The 15,390-nt window shown below is 37.5% G+C and overlaps 3 protein-coding genes across 26 annotated transcripts in view; 1 reads left to right on the top strand and 2 right to left on the bottom strand.

Annotated features, from left to right (window-relative positions):
• Window positions 1-15,390, bottom strand: part of LOC118266783 (rho GTPase-activating protein 23) — a 358,039-nt gene that overhangs the window by 221,329 nt on the left and 121,320 nt on the right. The gene's annotated exons all lie outside the window — the stretch shown is intronic.
• Window positions 6,692-9,731, top strand: LOC118262728 (putative nuclease HARBI1). The gene is made up of 5 exons (XM_035574298.2): window positions 6,692-7,235; window positions 7,593-7,789; window positions 8,056-8,188; window positions 8,530-8,668; window positions 8,752-9,731. The coding sequence occupies exons 1-5, from the start codon at window positions 6,894-6,896 to the stop codon at window positions 9,174-9,176; spliced, it is 1,236 nt and encodes a 411-aa protein (XP_035430191.1). The 5' UTR covers window positions 6,692-6,893; the 3' UTR covers window positions 9,177-9,731.
• On the bottom strand, window positions 9,013-13,995 carry LOC118262729 (myb/SANT-like DNA-binding domain-containing protein 4). 2 transcript variants are annotated; one of them, XM_050703149.1, is made up of 5 exons: window positions 13,555-13,995; window positions 13,241-13,457; window positions 10,241-10,420; window positions 9,720-10,159; window positions 9,013-9,162 (listed from the first exon to the last, which is right to left on the bottom strand). In XM_050703149.1, the coding sequence occupies exons 1-5, from the start codon at window positions 13,557-13,559 to the stop codon at window positions 9,117-9,119; spliced, it is 888 nt and encodes a 295-aa protein (XP_050559106.1). In that variant the 5' UTR covers window positions 13,560-13,995; the 3' UTR covers window positions 9,013-9,116. The 2 variants fall into 2 exon arrangements, with proteins under 2 accessions (XP_050559106.1, XP_050559105.1); XM_050703148.1 differs by having other exon boundaries at window positions 9,020-9,165; window positions 13,555-13,993.

Genomic DNA, 15,390 nt, shown 5'->3' with positions numbered 1-15,390 from the left:
CCATCCATAATGCAATCAAATTAAGGAGATAGAAATTTATAATTCCTAACATAGTTTACTTGTAGCGGGTTCACTTCCCGCACTTGTGTGTTCGTAAACACACATCCACGACACACGAGAACATGACAGCGCGAGGAACCTCTAAAAAAAATGATTTGTTACCTTAATGTTTTCCTATAATAATCTATATCTATATTACAAATCGTCCTCTTACCATCAAAAACTCCACTCAAAAATGCTTTAATTAGCAACACCAACCAACTGACAATAGTATTGCCATATAGACCAAACAAACAATTTAAACTAGTGTTGTTGTTGCACCTGTTCCGAATTATATAACGATGTTTATCGATATATCTCGATAGAGATCGGACACGTGATTACTATCGATTGTTTCTTTATATGGTGGCCGAAATGAACTCGGATTGTAAACATGCAGTGTCCCGTTAAGTTGACTCGATTCCGTTTGGAGTTAATTGTATTATGTGTGAGGTATGCTGCAGTAGTTAGAATTAAAGTTTTATGTAATTTTTTCACCATCTAAATAATTTTTAGGATAGATAAAAATCCGAAATAGTTTTTTATAAACATGTTTAGTGACTACCGTTAGTCATCAGATTTGATAAATGTCTTTCACAAACCATTGCTTGATACTTGACAAAGACGACAAATGGCGAAGATTTTTATCATCATAATTATGATTAGATGGAGAAGGTCTGTGTTCAACAGTTGGATAAGTAAGAAAACTCCTTAAAACGACCACTCGACCACTTGAATCTAATAGCTCCCTGCGACTCAGACGATATCATCGATCCATCGATAAAATATGACTTTATAATAAGTGCCAACCCTAATTCACTCTGATATATGCCATCTATACAAACATAGTATATTTTGCAAACCTTTGTTACACTAGTTAAGTAGCAAGCTACCTTACTTCCCATGAATTATGTGTAACTAATACCATATAAGCGATGTCTTGCGATAAATCACCCACTGCCACTCGCTTTCGGGTTATATCGATATCGATAAAACGATTATTCGATTCAGTATTATCGATTCAACTATGCCGTGATTTATGATAGCAGTTCTCCTAACATGGCACTTACTTATGTTGTAATTGAAATGAGATTTCAATATTGCTAGGATGTGGACTGTTTTGGATGATGTTTTGTAATTTTAGGGAAAGTGTACATTATCAACATTACACTTTGTCCGACTCAGAATTCTGAGCTACCTTGTGATCGGCATCTTGCTTGTATCCAATGAGACCTGTGTCTGTAACTTTTGTTATAGTCGTACGTAGATTTAAATCTCAATAATAAATAAACCTTTATGGTCCGTACTCACAAACGTCATTACTCGAAGTCGAGTAAAAATCAATGTGTGGATCGCAAAACTCACAGCTCGAAGGCTCGCACTTAATGAGTAATGCCTTTACAGTTCAATGATGTCCTAGAAAGGGGTCAATATTCTCATCATCATACCTACCAACCACAAGAAGGTTTCTGTCGAACACGAGACTCCTTCAATGAAGCAATGACTATTTATGATAAAATGACAAGAGGAAATAAGATTCTCCCTTCACCACCACCACGTTCATTTTCTGTGAACAATTTTTACATACGCCAACTTGATTTACAATTCGCAAACACTTGTCTCACGTCAAAAAGAAACAATCAAACAAGGATGCATTATAAAGGGATGCCTTTAAAGCGTGGGTGAAGTTTAACAGGCCATAAACCACAAAATACTGTCGATAAATAAAAAAGTTATCATCAAAAGCTCGGGTGATCCCTTCCTAGTATGACTAATGGACCATGTACAGTGACGTGCAAAAATTACTCGTATGCTGGGAATTTCAACAATGAATATGTTTTCGCACGGTTGGGAGGTAATGGTTTGTAAAATTCATATGTTTTTGTACTTGTGTGATGTGGGGTCAAGTTCTTATAATGCCTTTAATCATCATATTGTTTATTATATGTCTGCTTTTCCATTAGATATGTGTTATGCTGCATTGCTGTGGATGCGGTTGGCTTTCACCGTCATATTTATTGGTACACATAGCTTAGCACTGGTGGAAAGTGGAAACGGACTCAGAGAAGGCATTTTTTTATATGGAAGACAATTTATGAATTTAGTAGAAACCGGCTAGGTCAAATAGAATTTAGCTAGTCGGCTTTTTGATCATATTGTCATTATCATAATAGTACTTAATTATAATCAGACATCGATTAAGCTAAAATCTCTGTGCCAAGTAAAATTCTTTTGTAAGTATTAATTTTTGCAACCAACTGTACTGCGGTACGGAACCAATATTAACATTAATTCTTCCATACACGAATCGACAGCATCGTATTAATCTGTTCATGTATGTAGACTGGCAAGACATGGAGGAGAAAATTAGCATACTGGCAGAGTAACTCCACTATATCATCTGATTTGTTTACACTGTGGAATAAGGCTGTGTTAAAAGCAATATAAATAAATCACTGCTTATCTTATTGAAAAGTAGATCTTATGTAGGTTTTATGTTTCACAATTTGCACAAGCTTTCTCGAAAAGGTTAGGTTGAAGTGTTCTCAATATTTACGAGTTATTGGGAACGAAGTACCTTTTAACTGTGGCGACACATGACAAGTGACAGATAACAGAAGTCGAGAAGTCGCACATAGACGATCGATGATCAAATCATCGGATGACGTTATAAATCCTACTTCGCACATAATATGAAGTTTACTAGTTAAACTGGGATAGAAAAATCCCAACGAACAAAATTTGGGCAAAAAGCCGCCAGGCATGATCAACTCGCGTGGTCGGAGGATCTTCCTTTTCTTAGGGAACTTTACTCTCTATTCCCTAAATAACTATCAATAAATTCTGTTTACAGTAGGATTCAATTAAAACAAAAATGTAATCATTCCCATAACAGAAGTTTTAATCAACTTCTTTGCTAAATAAATGAGGTTGTCCCTTACATGGACCTCCATATAAACTAATTTGATTTCGTTAATTAAAATGAATACATTTTTGCATATCTTAAATTCAAGGTCAAAACAAAACAGTTTATTCACTAAATTCAGCAACTTTCATCTATTCGATTATATTATTTCGATTCCAATCATGTTCCCAAGCTGCCTGGCTTTCGAGTATTAAATAAATTGCAACAATTTCAATCATCTTTAATTATCTATGCAGAGAGATCTGAATTTAAAATCACAGAACAATTATTAAAGGAGCCCAAACACTTATAAACGGAGCGTCTTTATAATTGAAACATCAAAATTGGCAACCATAAATTGTTTCTTGTCAAATTATACAAGTTTATTGATAGATAAACGTTATGTATAATGGAAGCTCAATTAATAGAATAACATTCGTCAAATAAATCAATGTGCTATAAAAATATGTTAAAAGAGAAAGGACATGAGCAAAGAGGCGTACGAATCAAATAAATTATTTGCGACCATTAATTAAATTCAAGTGACAAAACTTGAACTATTATTTCCTTAGACAATCTCAAAGATTCTACTGTTGATAAAATTAATTGCTGAACTTTTATATCCGATTAACTTTCTAGCCCATATATATAAGTATTTTAGACATCTTCTATTACGATGTGTTAAGACTGAAACTAGTTTTCTTCCTAATTATATAATTTAATTATTACTTTTTGTAATCTCTCCCATTAATCAGTTTCGATTGAGAAATAAAATCTTGTACAAATCGAGCTATACATATCCAGTTTACCTTTGGTCTCTCTTTGTACCATCTATTCGTACATTTGGCAATCAATTTATACTGGTTTTGTATAGCTAGTCTTGTGTACATGGTGTCTCTTAGTTTTATGGCAGCTCGTAAAACTATGGATTATTGTCGGTGTTTAAGTAACACCCATCCTGTTATGAGTACATAATGGTGATCTCAATTCTGCAGGAAGTGAAATAGGTGTAAGATTTACCGTTTTGTTGTAATCTAAGGCATAATATCTATCTATAAAAACTGTATAGTCTTACGTGGGTATAGTCTAACGGATAGGATAGGATTCTTACTAGACTTATGCTGTAAGGTGTTCTAAAAGTATCTTCCACGAGAACTTACACATATTCATATTATATTCACACTCTGGAATAACATATTAAAATGTAATCTGTATTCCTATGAATCTGATTAGATGAAAACGAAGCCATTGGTAGAAGTTAGTCATAAATAAAATTACTGTCTATTTGATTAAGTAATTAATTAGAAAGAGTTTGCATTAAGTCGAACGCAACTGAAACGAGGGAATGAGCAAACCAATCAAAGTGCCGAATGCGTTCTCGTTTTGATTTCCCTCCCCGATATTCCTTCTCAGTTTTGACAGATTTTGAGTCTGAGTGATTAGCTAAAAACACTATGACTGTGTTTATTTATTGTATTAATTATTAATGAATGAAGTTACCCTATGCATAAACCCGAAAATTAATAAATAAAATTAAATAAACTTCTCAGCGTAACAGTGAAGGTAGCCTTATTCATTGCCACAATTAAAATAATTAATCGAATTTCGTTTCGTTTGAATACGCAATTAATAAGTACGAGATTTAGATCAAAAGATAAGCTGAAATTAAGGGCCGGTCGTACTTGAGGTGCTTGGCTTAAAACCTCATTCATTCACATTTCCTTCGCGGTGTATCTGGTATATGAATCATTGTTATACCATTCACTTTTACAATATATGTATAATCTTTATATAAATAATAATATTCTTATTGTTTTATGTAACCTACCCAATTTTTACCTCGGGTACATTATTTTCAAGGGAAACTGTCATACTTTTATTTCAAGGGGGAAATTCATCTAAAAAACAAAAGTTGGTCCTATTCCTGCGTCAAGCTGGAGCCCCGGTAACCCGCTAGGTCGTCCGCTATACTCTTACGAGCTGGTGTTTATTCCTTGTAAGAATTGTAATCGAAAACTAACACCATCCTGACGTATGAACCCTAAGTAATTGCAAAGAATTTTGTAACCAGAGCAGGAGTTCCTTCTCAGTAGTTCGTATTGTTACAAAACATCGTCCATGTATCAAAAACAATTACTTGCATCTATATTTACACAATGAACCTACGAAGAAAAGAAAGTACGCTGACACTCGCTGGATTTCTTTGAACAATGTTAAACACTCTGTACGCGGTGACCCGACCGGCAAAACAGCGCCGATACAACATAGAAAACCGACTTTATCGCTTGACAGATAGCTGCGATTGTCTGACATGATATTTCAGCAGCAAAAAGTGACATTAAGCCCGAACAAAAGGAGTGAAAGTGTATTAACAGAATTCTCGCTAGGGGCAAGATCTTATGACAATGGTTGAGGCATCCAAGTGATTATGCGTACGCCCGAACGTGTTATTATGAGTTCAGCGAAAAAACGCGCGGGAAAATTGACAGTTGTCGCTGTCTATGGTCGAGAGCGGGGGCAAAAAGCGCGGGAAAAGTGACGTGCAAGTGTAAATGTCATAGAAATCACAAGTTGACTCGTGATTTATTAATACGAGAGAAACTAACAGGTTCTAATAACATAACAGTAAGATTGAATTACGGCTAAACAATTTTAGTGGAGCGGTATTTACTGCCAAAAATATCGATTACGGTTTATGAAGTCTAATAAACTTTTTAATCAAAACATGTAGGCATTCGAGCGAGCGTGTGAACCAATCTTTCAATAATAACATCCTTCTTCATACACGAACTGTTGTAAACGTGTTCTATCGTAAACTAATAATTAGCCGATATTTTTGCCGTTACTCTGATCGTACGCGTTAAAACCAGAGGTTTATGGATCGATCCCGGTGTGCGCAACATGATGATGTATTAGCATGCGAGGCGCGTGCGCGGGACTTCACGGCTCATTTGATGGTAAATGTTTTACGACAAACTGCCTTAGCGTGGCCTTATTGACTGTACCGACGGACCTGTGTCTTGTAATGATGCGTGACGTGTTGCGATTGGTTATTATAAACCTTTACAACCATTATTACGTGAAGGTATCATAATGTGTTTAGAATTACATTTACGAGGGCTGGATAAGGCGTTGCTTTGGTATTTTCTAGGCAGGCGTGGGTGTTATTCGATGCTGGGGATTGTAACAGAGGGAAAATAGAACCTAAACTACTGATATTGTTACTACTATAGGTGTAGCATATAAGATCTGTGGCCAAGGCCCTTTAGTATGACTTAGTAAGCGCTCTGATTGGCCGGCTCGAATAAACCAACCAATCAGAGCGGTGAACGCGCTATCGTTTCGATTACTTTAAACGTAAAGCAAACTCGTACTAAGGGTACAGATTACAAACGATCACAAATTTCTTATTTAAATTTTAGGACAAGTTAATATTTCAATTGCGATTTAAATCAAGAGTCCACTACGAAGACTTCCATGTTACAACAAAACCAACTTTATCCCGTGTTAATAAAGTAGATTTTCGTCCTACAATTCCTATTGACATCCAACTTGACTTTGCTTGTAATCATTGGTGGAAAATCGCTAATAATGCTGTGTAGTATAAATCGTTCGGCAATGAATATAGTCGCATACTTTATAAGGGAATATTTATTAGGTACCTGGTACTATGACCTACATGTCGCGATCTCACTAACGAACTGTTTAACATTTTGCAGAAGCGACTGTTATAAATTTTACTCCGTACAGGGGCCGTATTATGAACTCTTATTTCCAGTCAGTTTACGCCGTGAATTGAATTGCCTGGCTAATTCGTATTATGAACACTACTGCCAGCCAGTCAGTGGTCACGTGACAACACAGACCGATTTCTGCACGACTTTTGGCTGGCTGGCTGTCGTTTACGCGTATTATGAACTCTATTTTGACGTTTCAATTGCCATGTTAAATGTCAAATTATGACTTTAGAAACCATTCAATAAAAGCTTCTCACTTGCCGCTTAAATTGAATTGTTTAATTTTGTTTTGGGTTTTAAATATCACAATGTGTGACGAATTAATATCCTTCGATTTTTTGGAAAGTGATGACAGTAGTGACGAGGAGGGACCTAGGCACCAAATGGTCAAAAGGCGTAAAATACGCCAAGAATGTGATCCATTCTCGATCGAAGACCGGGAATTTATCAAAAGATATAGGCTTACCAAGGATTTGGTACGGAATCTTTGTGATGAGCTTAAACCTCATATGTCTGTGCCAAAAAAATCAACAGATTTGTCTGTAGAGACCAAGGTTGGTACCAAGCTGCTTATTTTTCTAGTGCACTGAATAAAAAGGCCATGTATTTATATATACATATTTGGTATTATTTTACATTAATAAAATAATGTTTAATTAATATCTTTAGTTGAACATTCATATATATTTATCTTAACATTAAATACATCTATCTTTACAGGCACACCTAATACGATAAATGCAGTACTTATAAATTTAAAAATAAAAACCAAATATCTGTATGAACACAAAATTAAACTTAACATTAACCTAATACTTACTTACTAACATTTACAAATTATAGGAACTCTTTAAACAATTATACACCAATTCAAACAAATCCAGCCATAACTAACTGTTTTGTCATTTTAGGTTTTAGTTGCATTATCTTTTTATGCGACTGGGTCTTACCAACGTCCCATTGGAGATATTGGCTCACACTCCATCTCCCAGCCAACAGTTTCAGTTGTAATAAAAGAAATTACAGCTTTATTGAATTTGCCTCAAATAAGGGCAAAATATATTAAGTGGCCACAATCATCATCAGAACGCCGTGCTAATGTTGTAAAGTAAGTTTAAAAAAACATCCTTTTTTTATCATGTACTCCACTACTACCACCAGGCATATAAATTAAATACACAATACAATATACTACCACCAGGCATATTCATAGCATGTTTACAAAATAGTGACCATATAGGCCTAAACTAAAACTGCCTAAGTGTGGCAAAAAAATAATAATAGACTTAGACTTAAGACTTACTTAGATGTCTGTGACTCATGTCTTTAAATGTATTAACCAGGTTCTTATTTAAGATAAACTTTGTTTTTCAGATTCTATAATAAATTTGGCATGCCCGGTGTGTTGGGCTGTATTGATTGCACCCATGTTGCAATTATTCGCCCGCAGGAACATGAAGAGAGATATTACTGCAGAAAACAATACCACTCTCTTAATGTACAATTGGTAAAAAAATTCATAAATAATTATTAGGATTTATTTAAATTAAAAGTAACAAAAATTAAAGTTATATTTATAATAAAACAAGAAACTTAATAACTATAATTACAACATATTTTAGATTAGCAATGCTGACATGGAGATTATCAGACAAAAATTAAAAAGTAACAAAAATTAAAGTTATATTTATAATAAAACAAGAAACTTAATAACTATAATTACAATATATTTTAGATTAGCAATGCTGACATGGAGATTATCAGACAAAAATTAAAAAGTAACAAAAATTAAAGTTATATTTATAATAAAACAAGAAACTTAATAACTATAATTACAATATATTTTAGATTAGCAATGCTGACATGGAGATTATTAGTGTGGATGCTAGTCATGGAGGTGCATCGCATGACTCATTTATATGGGAGAGCCATCCACTTAAACCATATATGGAAATAATTAATAGAAATGAGTCTGTATGGTTACTGGGTATGTAAAAATAATAAATATAAATGAATGTAATTATGAACAGTACACAAATTGGATTTTCATTGGTATTAATTTATTTTTAGGTGATTCTGGCTACGCCCTGAGGAGGTACATGATGACTCCAATTGTCAACACCTCTCCAGGCTCTCCAGAAGCCTCTTACACTTACCTCCACACAAAAACCAGAAATATAGTTGAAAGAACTATAGGGTTGCTAAAAGCAAGATTCCGGTGTCTATTAGTACACCGGGTCTTACATTATTCACCCATAGTAGCAGCCTCAATAGTCAACGCTTGCACAGTGTTGCACAATATTTGTGTAAGAGGCAATGTAGTAGAAATACCTGAATTGTCAGAGGAGGAGTTGGTGTACGAAGCAAGCATGCAGCAGTCACAGCCTCACCATGCACAGGGTGCAACAGGCAGCGCCCGTGAGTTGAGAGATGGCTTAGCTGCTAGAAGCGCCCTCGTCACTCGTCTCTCTGCCTCCCGTTCTTCTAGACAATAATTTTTATATACATTTATTAATGATAAACAAATACAATGTAATATCTTGATTTGGCTCACGAGGTTGTCGACATGTGGAATGTGGATTTGGCTATCGTTGTGCCGATAGTCGTATCGGCCAATGGATTAATACCCAACAGCCTCACCTTAGGAGGCTGGGGTTGGGCGGATGGATCAAGGGCCTGATGCAGAAGGCAGTACTCCTCGAAACGGCACGTATTGTGAGGAGGTTTCTGTCTCTGGAGCCCTAACCACCCGGTAGCTTGGACCATGCTCCCGCTAATGGTCGGCTCCTATTTTTATATTTTTAAATATTATTTTATTTTGTATTTTTTAAAAATGTAAATTTAGAAAATTTTAAATAAATGTTAATAATAATAAATACAGACTTGGTTAAGTGGGACCTGAATAAGTGAGAAACCTCCACAATGTTATGTTATGTTATGTTCACCTCCATTAATGGAACCCTCTGTAAATGAGACAAATGTTTATTTGAGATGTCTCACTTAACGAGGTTTCACTGTATAATAAATGTATGTATTACCTGTCCATTTTATCCGCTATTTTATTAATTCCTATAAGTATTTGTTTTAATGATTCTGCATTTTCTCTTTCCACTGCCAATCTTTCTTGGTCCACTGCCAATCTTTCTTGGTCCACTGCCAATCTTTCTTGGTCCACTGCCAATCTTTCTTGGCTTAATTGTACGAGTTGCCGGCGAGCCTCCTCCTTGCTCATGCCACGTCGCCGGCGTGAACGTACACGGGGTACTAAGCGAGGGAGTGGTATTTCCCCTTGAAGAGGTTGTACCAGAGGAGGCTGTGTTGGTAGCCCCTCCTGCTGTGGTATTACTGGTGGCACCGCTGCCGGCGATGGTACCTCTTCCTGACGTGATATACTCTCAATTAAATTAGGTGAGTCTGCAGGCCAGACAACCATAGCCCCTTCTGTTGCTGCAGCAGAGCTAGTGATGGCTTGTGGAGCCTGAAATGTAATATATATTTAAATTAACTATGCATTTTAATAAAATTGCAAAACATATCATAAATTTTGTTTAATACTTACAAAAGGGTCCACCTGTACATTAGGTAATCCACTACCATAACCCTCACCCATTATTGATATAAATTTTTTTTCAATGTCGCTGAGAGGAGGGACACTTGGAGGTCCGCCACCAGTCTGAGTCTGCGAAAGTCTGACTGTTGACGCCCTTCTTTTCAATTTCGATTTATAGTCGACCCAATACTGCAAGAAATAAAAAAGGTAATTTAAAAAACTAAAAAACCCGACTGCGTTTCTTTATAATATCAAAATGAAAAAACCCTAAAACAAGAAAGTCATCGTAAAATTTAAGCAGTCGGGACCCATTCTAGAAAGCCAGCCGTATGCACAAAGTCTTTATATTTAGAATGGGTCCCGACTGCTTAAATTTTACGATGACTTTCTTGTTTTAGGGTTTTTTCATTTTGATATTATAAAGAAACGCAGTCGGGTTTTTTAGTTTTTTAAATTACCTTTTTTATTTTAATTTTTTTAGTTTTATTACTTTTTATTTTTATATATCTAGTGTCAGTCTCAAAGTAAATACGAATCAAACGACCCCTATCAAGTGGAAATCCATCGAGTCGTTCAGGCTAGAGAGTGAGAAATATTCGAATTTGGCGCCAAAAATCCGCCATTTTGTTTTTTTATTATTTTGATATATCCAGTGTCACTCTCACAGTAAATACGAATCTAACGACACCTCTCAAGTCAAAATCCATCAAGCCGTTTAGGCTGCAGAGCGTGCCAAACAATTATACATACATACATACATACATACATACATACATACACTCGAAAAACATAACCCTCCTTCTGGCGCAGTCGGGTAAAAACCAACTACATATTATTATCACATATTACATATACTACATATGTAATGGATGTACAAAAGTGTATTATTTTATAATTATACAGTTAGTATAATGTTATGTGATTGTACATAGGTAACACAGACAGCAGTAATACAGTTTAACACAATAATCTTAAGTTAAGTACACTACGGGCGTTTAGGGCCGACTGGCGACGTGAGGAGCGGTGGGGACGCCGCGGCTTGCGTTAGCGCGCGAAGCGTGTAAACGACGCGTCGGATGATATTCTCGCTACACACTCCCCTCTAGTTCGGACATAGCGCCCTCGCGTTCGGACTAGCATCGAATTTACGGGGTCGACCACGCTTGCGCTTCTTACGAACCGGAGACACGATGTCGCCGACGAATGGCGTTAAGTGTGACTCATGGTACCGTCCAATGTGTTCAGCTCGCGTAAGTCCCTCGATAACATAAGTGGTGGAACTTACCACTTCCCGAATACGATACGGGCCGTCTCTCCTAGGGATGAACTTCGCGGTTTGTCCACGGCCTGCGTCGTTCATACTCTGCGAACGAAGCCACTTCAATATTTATCGTCGGCTGCGACGTGGAGGAATCGTGTGTATAAGCACTTTGGAAACTTACCTTCCCGTCGGCGGCCGCGGCTGGTGCATCTTCCTTGCACTTGCCTTTACAAGTGGGACATTTCGACCGTATAACGCCTTCACGACCGCAACCATAACAAGCTAACTCATTACCTTTCGACTTACACTCGTCCATCGTGTGTCCGAAACGTTTGCAGCGTGCACAGCGTGGTCTAACACGTTTAGAAGTCGCGCTACTACTATCTATGTTCGAACTAGAGTCGGACGTAGTCGTTTGAGGGTTGACATTTTTCACCGCAGCCGTTTGCGGGTTAATATTTTTACCGGTCGAGGTTGAAGGGTTATCTTTATCACGTAAGTTCGTGTTCGCGGTATTATTGTTGTGAGACGATGTACTAGATTGGTTCGCTTCGCCCAGCGTCTCCTCTACGTACCTAGCTCTCTCAAGTAGACAGTCGACACTACTTACGCTATCACGCGGAACACGTTTGCGGATTCTACGGTGTAACAGGCCATACACTATATCGAGTTGCATTTGTTCTGGTAAAGGATATGGTAACTGCGAAATGTTAGCACGCACACGCGAAATTTATACGTCGGCACTTTCACTTTGTTGTTCTGTCGCGAATATGTCGCGTAAGATCCTGTGGGCTGGGCGCGCCGCGCCGTACATGAAGCGCAGCCGGCGTAACGCGTCGTCCCAGCTTTCCACCGTAGGTCGCACTCCTCGCCACCACACGGCGGCGTCTCCGGTCAGCAGCATCGGCAGTCCTCGTAACGCGTGGTCGTCTGATACGCCTGCGCACTCCTTGTATACGAGCACGCTCTCGATGAATGCTTCCACGACGTCCGCGTTGCAGGCGGCTCCATCGAACCGAGCCGTGCACTCCTGCAGCAGGAGGTTGAGTCGACCTCCTCATCACGCTGGCCAGGATCCTAGATTGGTCTTCTGACATTGTGATCATATTCGTATCGCGTCGGTCCGTTGTAGTAGGTGACGCCGCCGCCATGTTGTTGTCCGCGGCGGTTCCCGCCACTCGCGTATCCGTGAACTCTTCGTCACTATCGCTACTGCGGTTCTCGATGGCCGTCTGTCCGCGCGTTTTCGGCATCTTCTCGAGACACGACGATTACAGCCTCGGTACAGTAGGTACACAACAGACTTCAACAGAGCGTGGAATACGTTCGCACTCGCGTAGGTACTTTCGAGCACGAGCCACGAGTTGGGCGCAATTTTTGTAATGGATGTACAAAAGTTTATTATTTTATAATTATACAGTTAGTGACAATCACATAGGTAACACAGACAGCAGTAATACAGTTCAACACAATAATCTTAAGTTAAGTACAAGGTAGGGCGCCGCGCGACGGAGTCGCGCGCGCATGTGCTTTCACTACGGGCGTGTAGGGCCGACTGGCGTCGTGAGGAGCGGTGGGGACGCCGCGGCTTGCGTTAGCGCGCGAAGCGTGTAAACGACGCGTCGGATGATATTTTCGCTACACATATTATTTTGTTAATTTGTATTAAAAGTCTTTCATTAATCAATTAAGAAGTTTCATTCAATGTATAAGTAGAATTAAATGAAAATATAATAATAATTACTCACAGTACACCAATCCTTGCCGCTTTTCACAGCGCCTTCACCTTGCGCGTTCAAATGCTCGGAAACATTTTCCCACATCCTCCTTGAATGTTCCCGAGCATGAGCGCTTTTATTATATCCTAACGCCACCTCTTTATTAGTATTTAGGAAGTCCCACAACACTTCTAGCTGGTTATATGTTACCCGTCGACGACGATTTGGTAGACTTTCCGAAGTCGAGCTAAATAAGTAGATAAGAATTAAAAAGCCGTTTAATACGATTATATTAGTAAATTTTACCTATGAAATCATAATAATTCATTTTAAAAAGTACTTACGCCATTATTTCGTTCTTTGAACAAAGCACATACAATGCCACCAACCACTTGTAATTCCCGCCTCTCGTTGAGTTGAATCAACCGCAGTGTACAAGCTGCGTTCGAAAACTATATCTATATCACATAACGTACAAGTCCAATTTAAATTGTTATCCAAGGTCAATATTATTTGATTTATGTTTCACTATGTTTTGTACGTATTGTTTTATGAAATATACTATTTTGGGAATATATTTTATTATTTTTTAATACTAAAAGAAAACCGTAACTTACCGATAAAAAAATATGTATACTTCCGAACGCTGCCGGCAAACATTACAAACCAGCCATAGACAAAGTGAACAATTCAGAAGGCGGCCTAATAAATGTATGTCATAATACGAATTTTAGCCAGGCAGTTTACGGGCGTGAAGTGAATTGCCTGGAACTTGCATGGATGTTTAAAAGTTCATAATACGGCCCCTGAGGTTAAATTGTAGATATCTCTATGTTCTTGTGTTTATTTCAGTAGTAGGGAAGCAGGGTTTATATGTATAGCGGTGCTAAACATAGTAGCTAGTAATTGTGGACTACTTTTTGCCGTACCATATGCCTTACTTTTTCTCCTAGTGTCTAAAGGCTTTTTTATTCGGATTTTTTGGGACATACCTGCCAAAACCTCCCTAAATCGCTGCAACCCCTATAAGCTATGATCTACAGTAGATACAGTTATGAAACGCCGGAACATTGAGGTCTTGAATCACAGAGAGTCACAGAGGTACTCTTCATCACGAGCAGCGTCATGTCGACGTCTCGAAACTAGTAGAGCTTTTCCCGATTAATTTACGTGATTAAACCATGATCTTTAGTTGACAATAAGATTGACACAGTAGTTTGTTAACATAAAAGTTGTTTGTATCCAGATTCTGGCTTACAGGAGTTGCAGCGGTAAGTGAGGGTCTGGTGGGCTTGTCCCTTAAAAAAAAAAAGGTTTGACACAGAATCTTCGTCAATTAATAACAAAATTTCAACAATGGTTGCCAAATACATCTTTAGGTTTCAATTCAAATCGCCATATAAACCGACTTGAAAGGAAAAGTACTGATCCCATGACTAAAGTTAGTCACGTATTATTTCGATAACTAATTTATATAGTTTATAGTTAATAATGGCGGGATCATATCAGCAACCTGACCTTTCTTTCCATGATCCAACGTTATGAAATTAACAGCCATTTAATGGGCATCTATTAGCTGAGCGAGTTGCGTATGCGCATAAATTGTAGCCTCGCTTCTATAGATAATTGTTGTTATCTGAAATCGAAGAGGTGTGATGTTGAAGGTATTTTGTTTTGGTATTTATTAGTGGTCTATAACTATGCATCATATAAAACATCCTTGTTTTATAGGCTTTCTATAGTACATCTATAATGCCATATTTTAAAAGTTCTTTTGCCAATTTTACTGTATGGGATTATTATTAAACACTAACTGTTGTCCGGGACTTCGTTCGCGTAGAATAATGCCTTCTGGCGGAATATAGGTTATTGATTATTTCTAAAATATTTTTATTTTTCTAAAATAAATGTAGCCAATTCAGAGATAAGCTGGAACAAACAGACGGAAAGAAATTAGGTTTCAATATTACAAACAGACACTCCAATTTTATTTATTAAGTCTATATTATTAGTGGTTTCTTTAATGTGGCAGGTGCACAATGTAGAAACATAGTCAGTGGTCACCATTTACCATCAGACGAACCGTAGGCTTGTACTTTAAATACATAATAGCCTCTAGACATAAAAAGTTACAGACATTACTATAAAGTATTCCGCAAACAAAACAAATACTTATCTAC

Source organism: Spodoptera frugiperda, chromosome 23 (genome assembly GCF_023101765.2).
Source record: "Spodoptera frugiperda isolate SF20-4 chromosome 23, AGI-APGP_CSIRO_Sfru_2.0, whole genome shotgun sequence".
Classification (NCBI taxonomy): Eukaryota; Metazoa; Arthropoda; class Insecta; order Lepidoptera; family Noctuidae; genus Spodoptera; species Spodoptera frugiperda.
The sequence above is the reverse complement of the archived record's forward strand: the minus strand, read 5'-3'. Positions and strand labels throughout refer to the sequence as shown.

What these genes read in the sequence shown, in the direction of transcription:
- LOC118262729 (XM_050703148.1), bottom strand. An exon ending in ATGTACAGGTGGACCCTTTT is followed by an intron (nt 10,160 to 10,240) that starts GTAAGTATTAAA and finishes ATTACATTTCAG; the next exon opens with GCTCCACAAGCCATCACTAG. An exon ending in ATAGCGGATAAAATGGACAG is followed by an intron (nt 9,166 to 9,719) that starts GTAATACATACA and finishes ATTATTGTCTAG; the next exon opens with AAGAACGGGAGGCAGAGAGA.
- LOC118262728 (XM_035574298.2), top strand. Translation starts at nt 6,894, where the DNA reads ATGTCAAATTATGACTTTAGAAACCATTCAATAAAAGCTTCTCACTTG. An exon ending in CGCCGTGCTAATGTTGTAAA is followed by an intron (nt 7,790 to 8,055) that starts GTAAGTTTAAAA and finishes TTTGTTTTTCAG; the next exon opens with ATTCTATAATAAATTTGGCA. An exon ending in ACTCTCTTAATGTACAATTG is followed by an intron (nt 8,189 to 8,529) that starts GTAAAAAAATTC and finishes AATATATTTTAG; the next exon opens with ATTAGCAATGCTGACATGGA.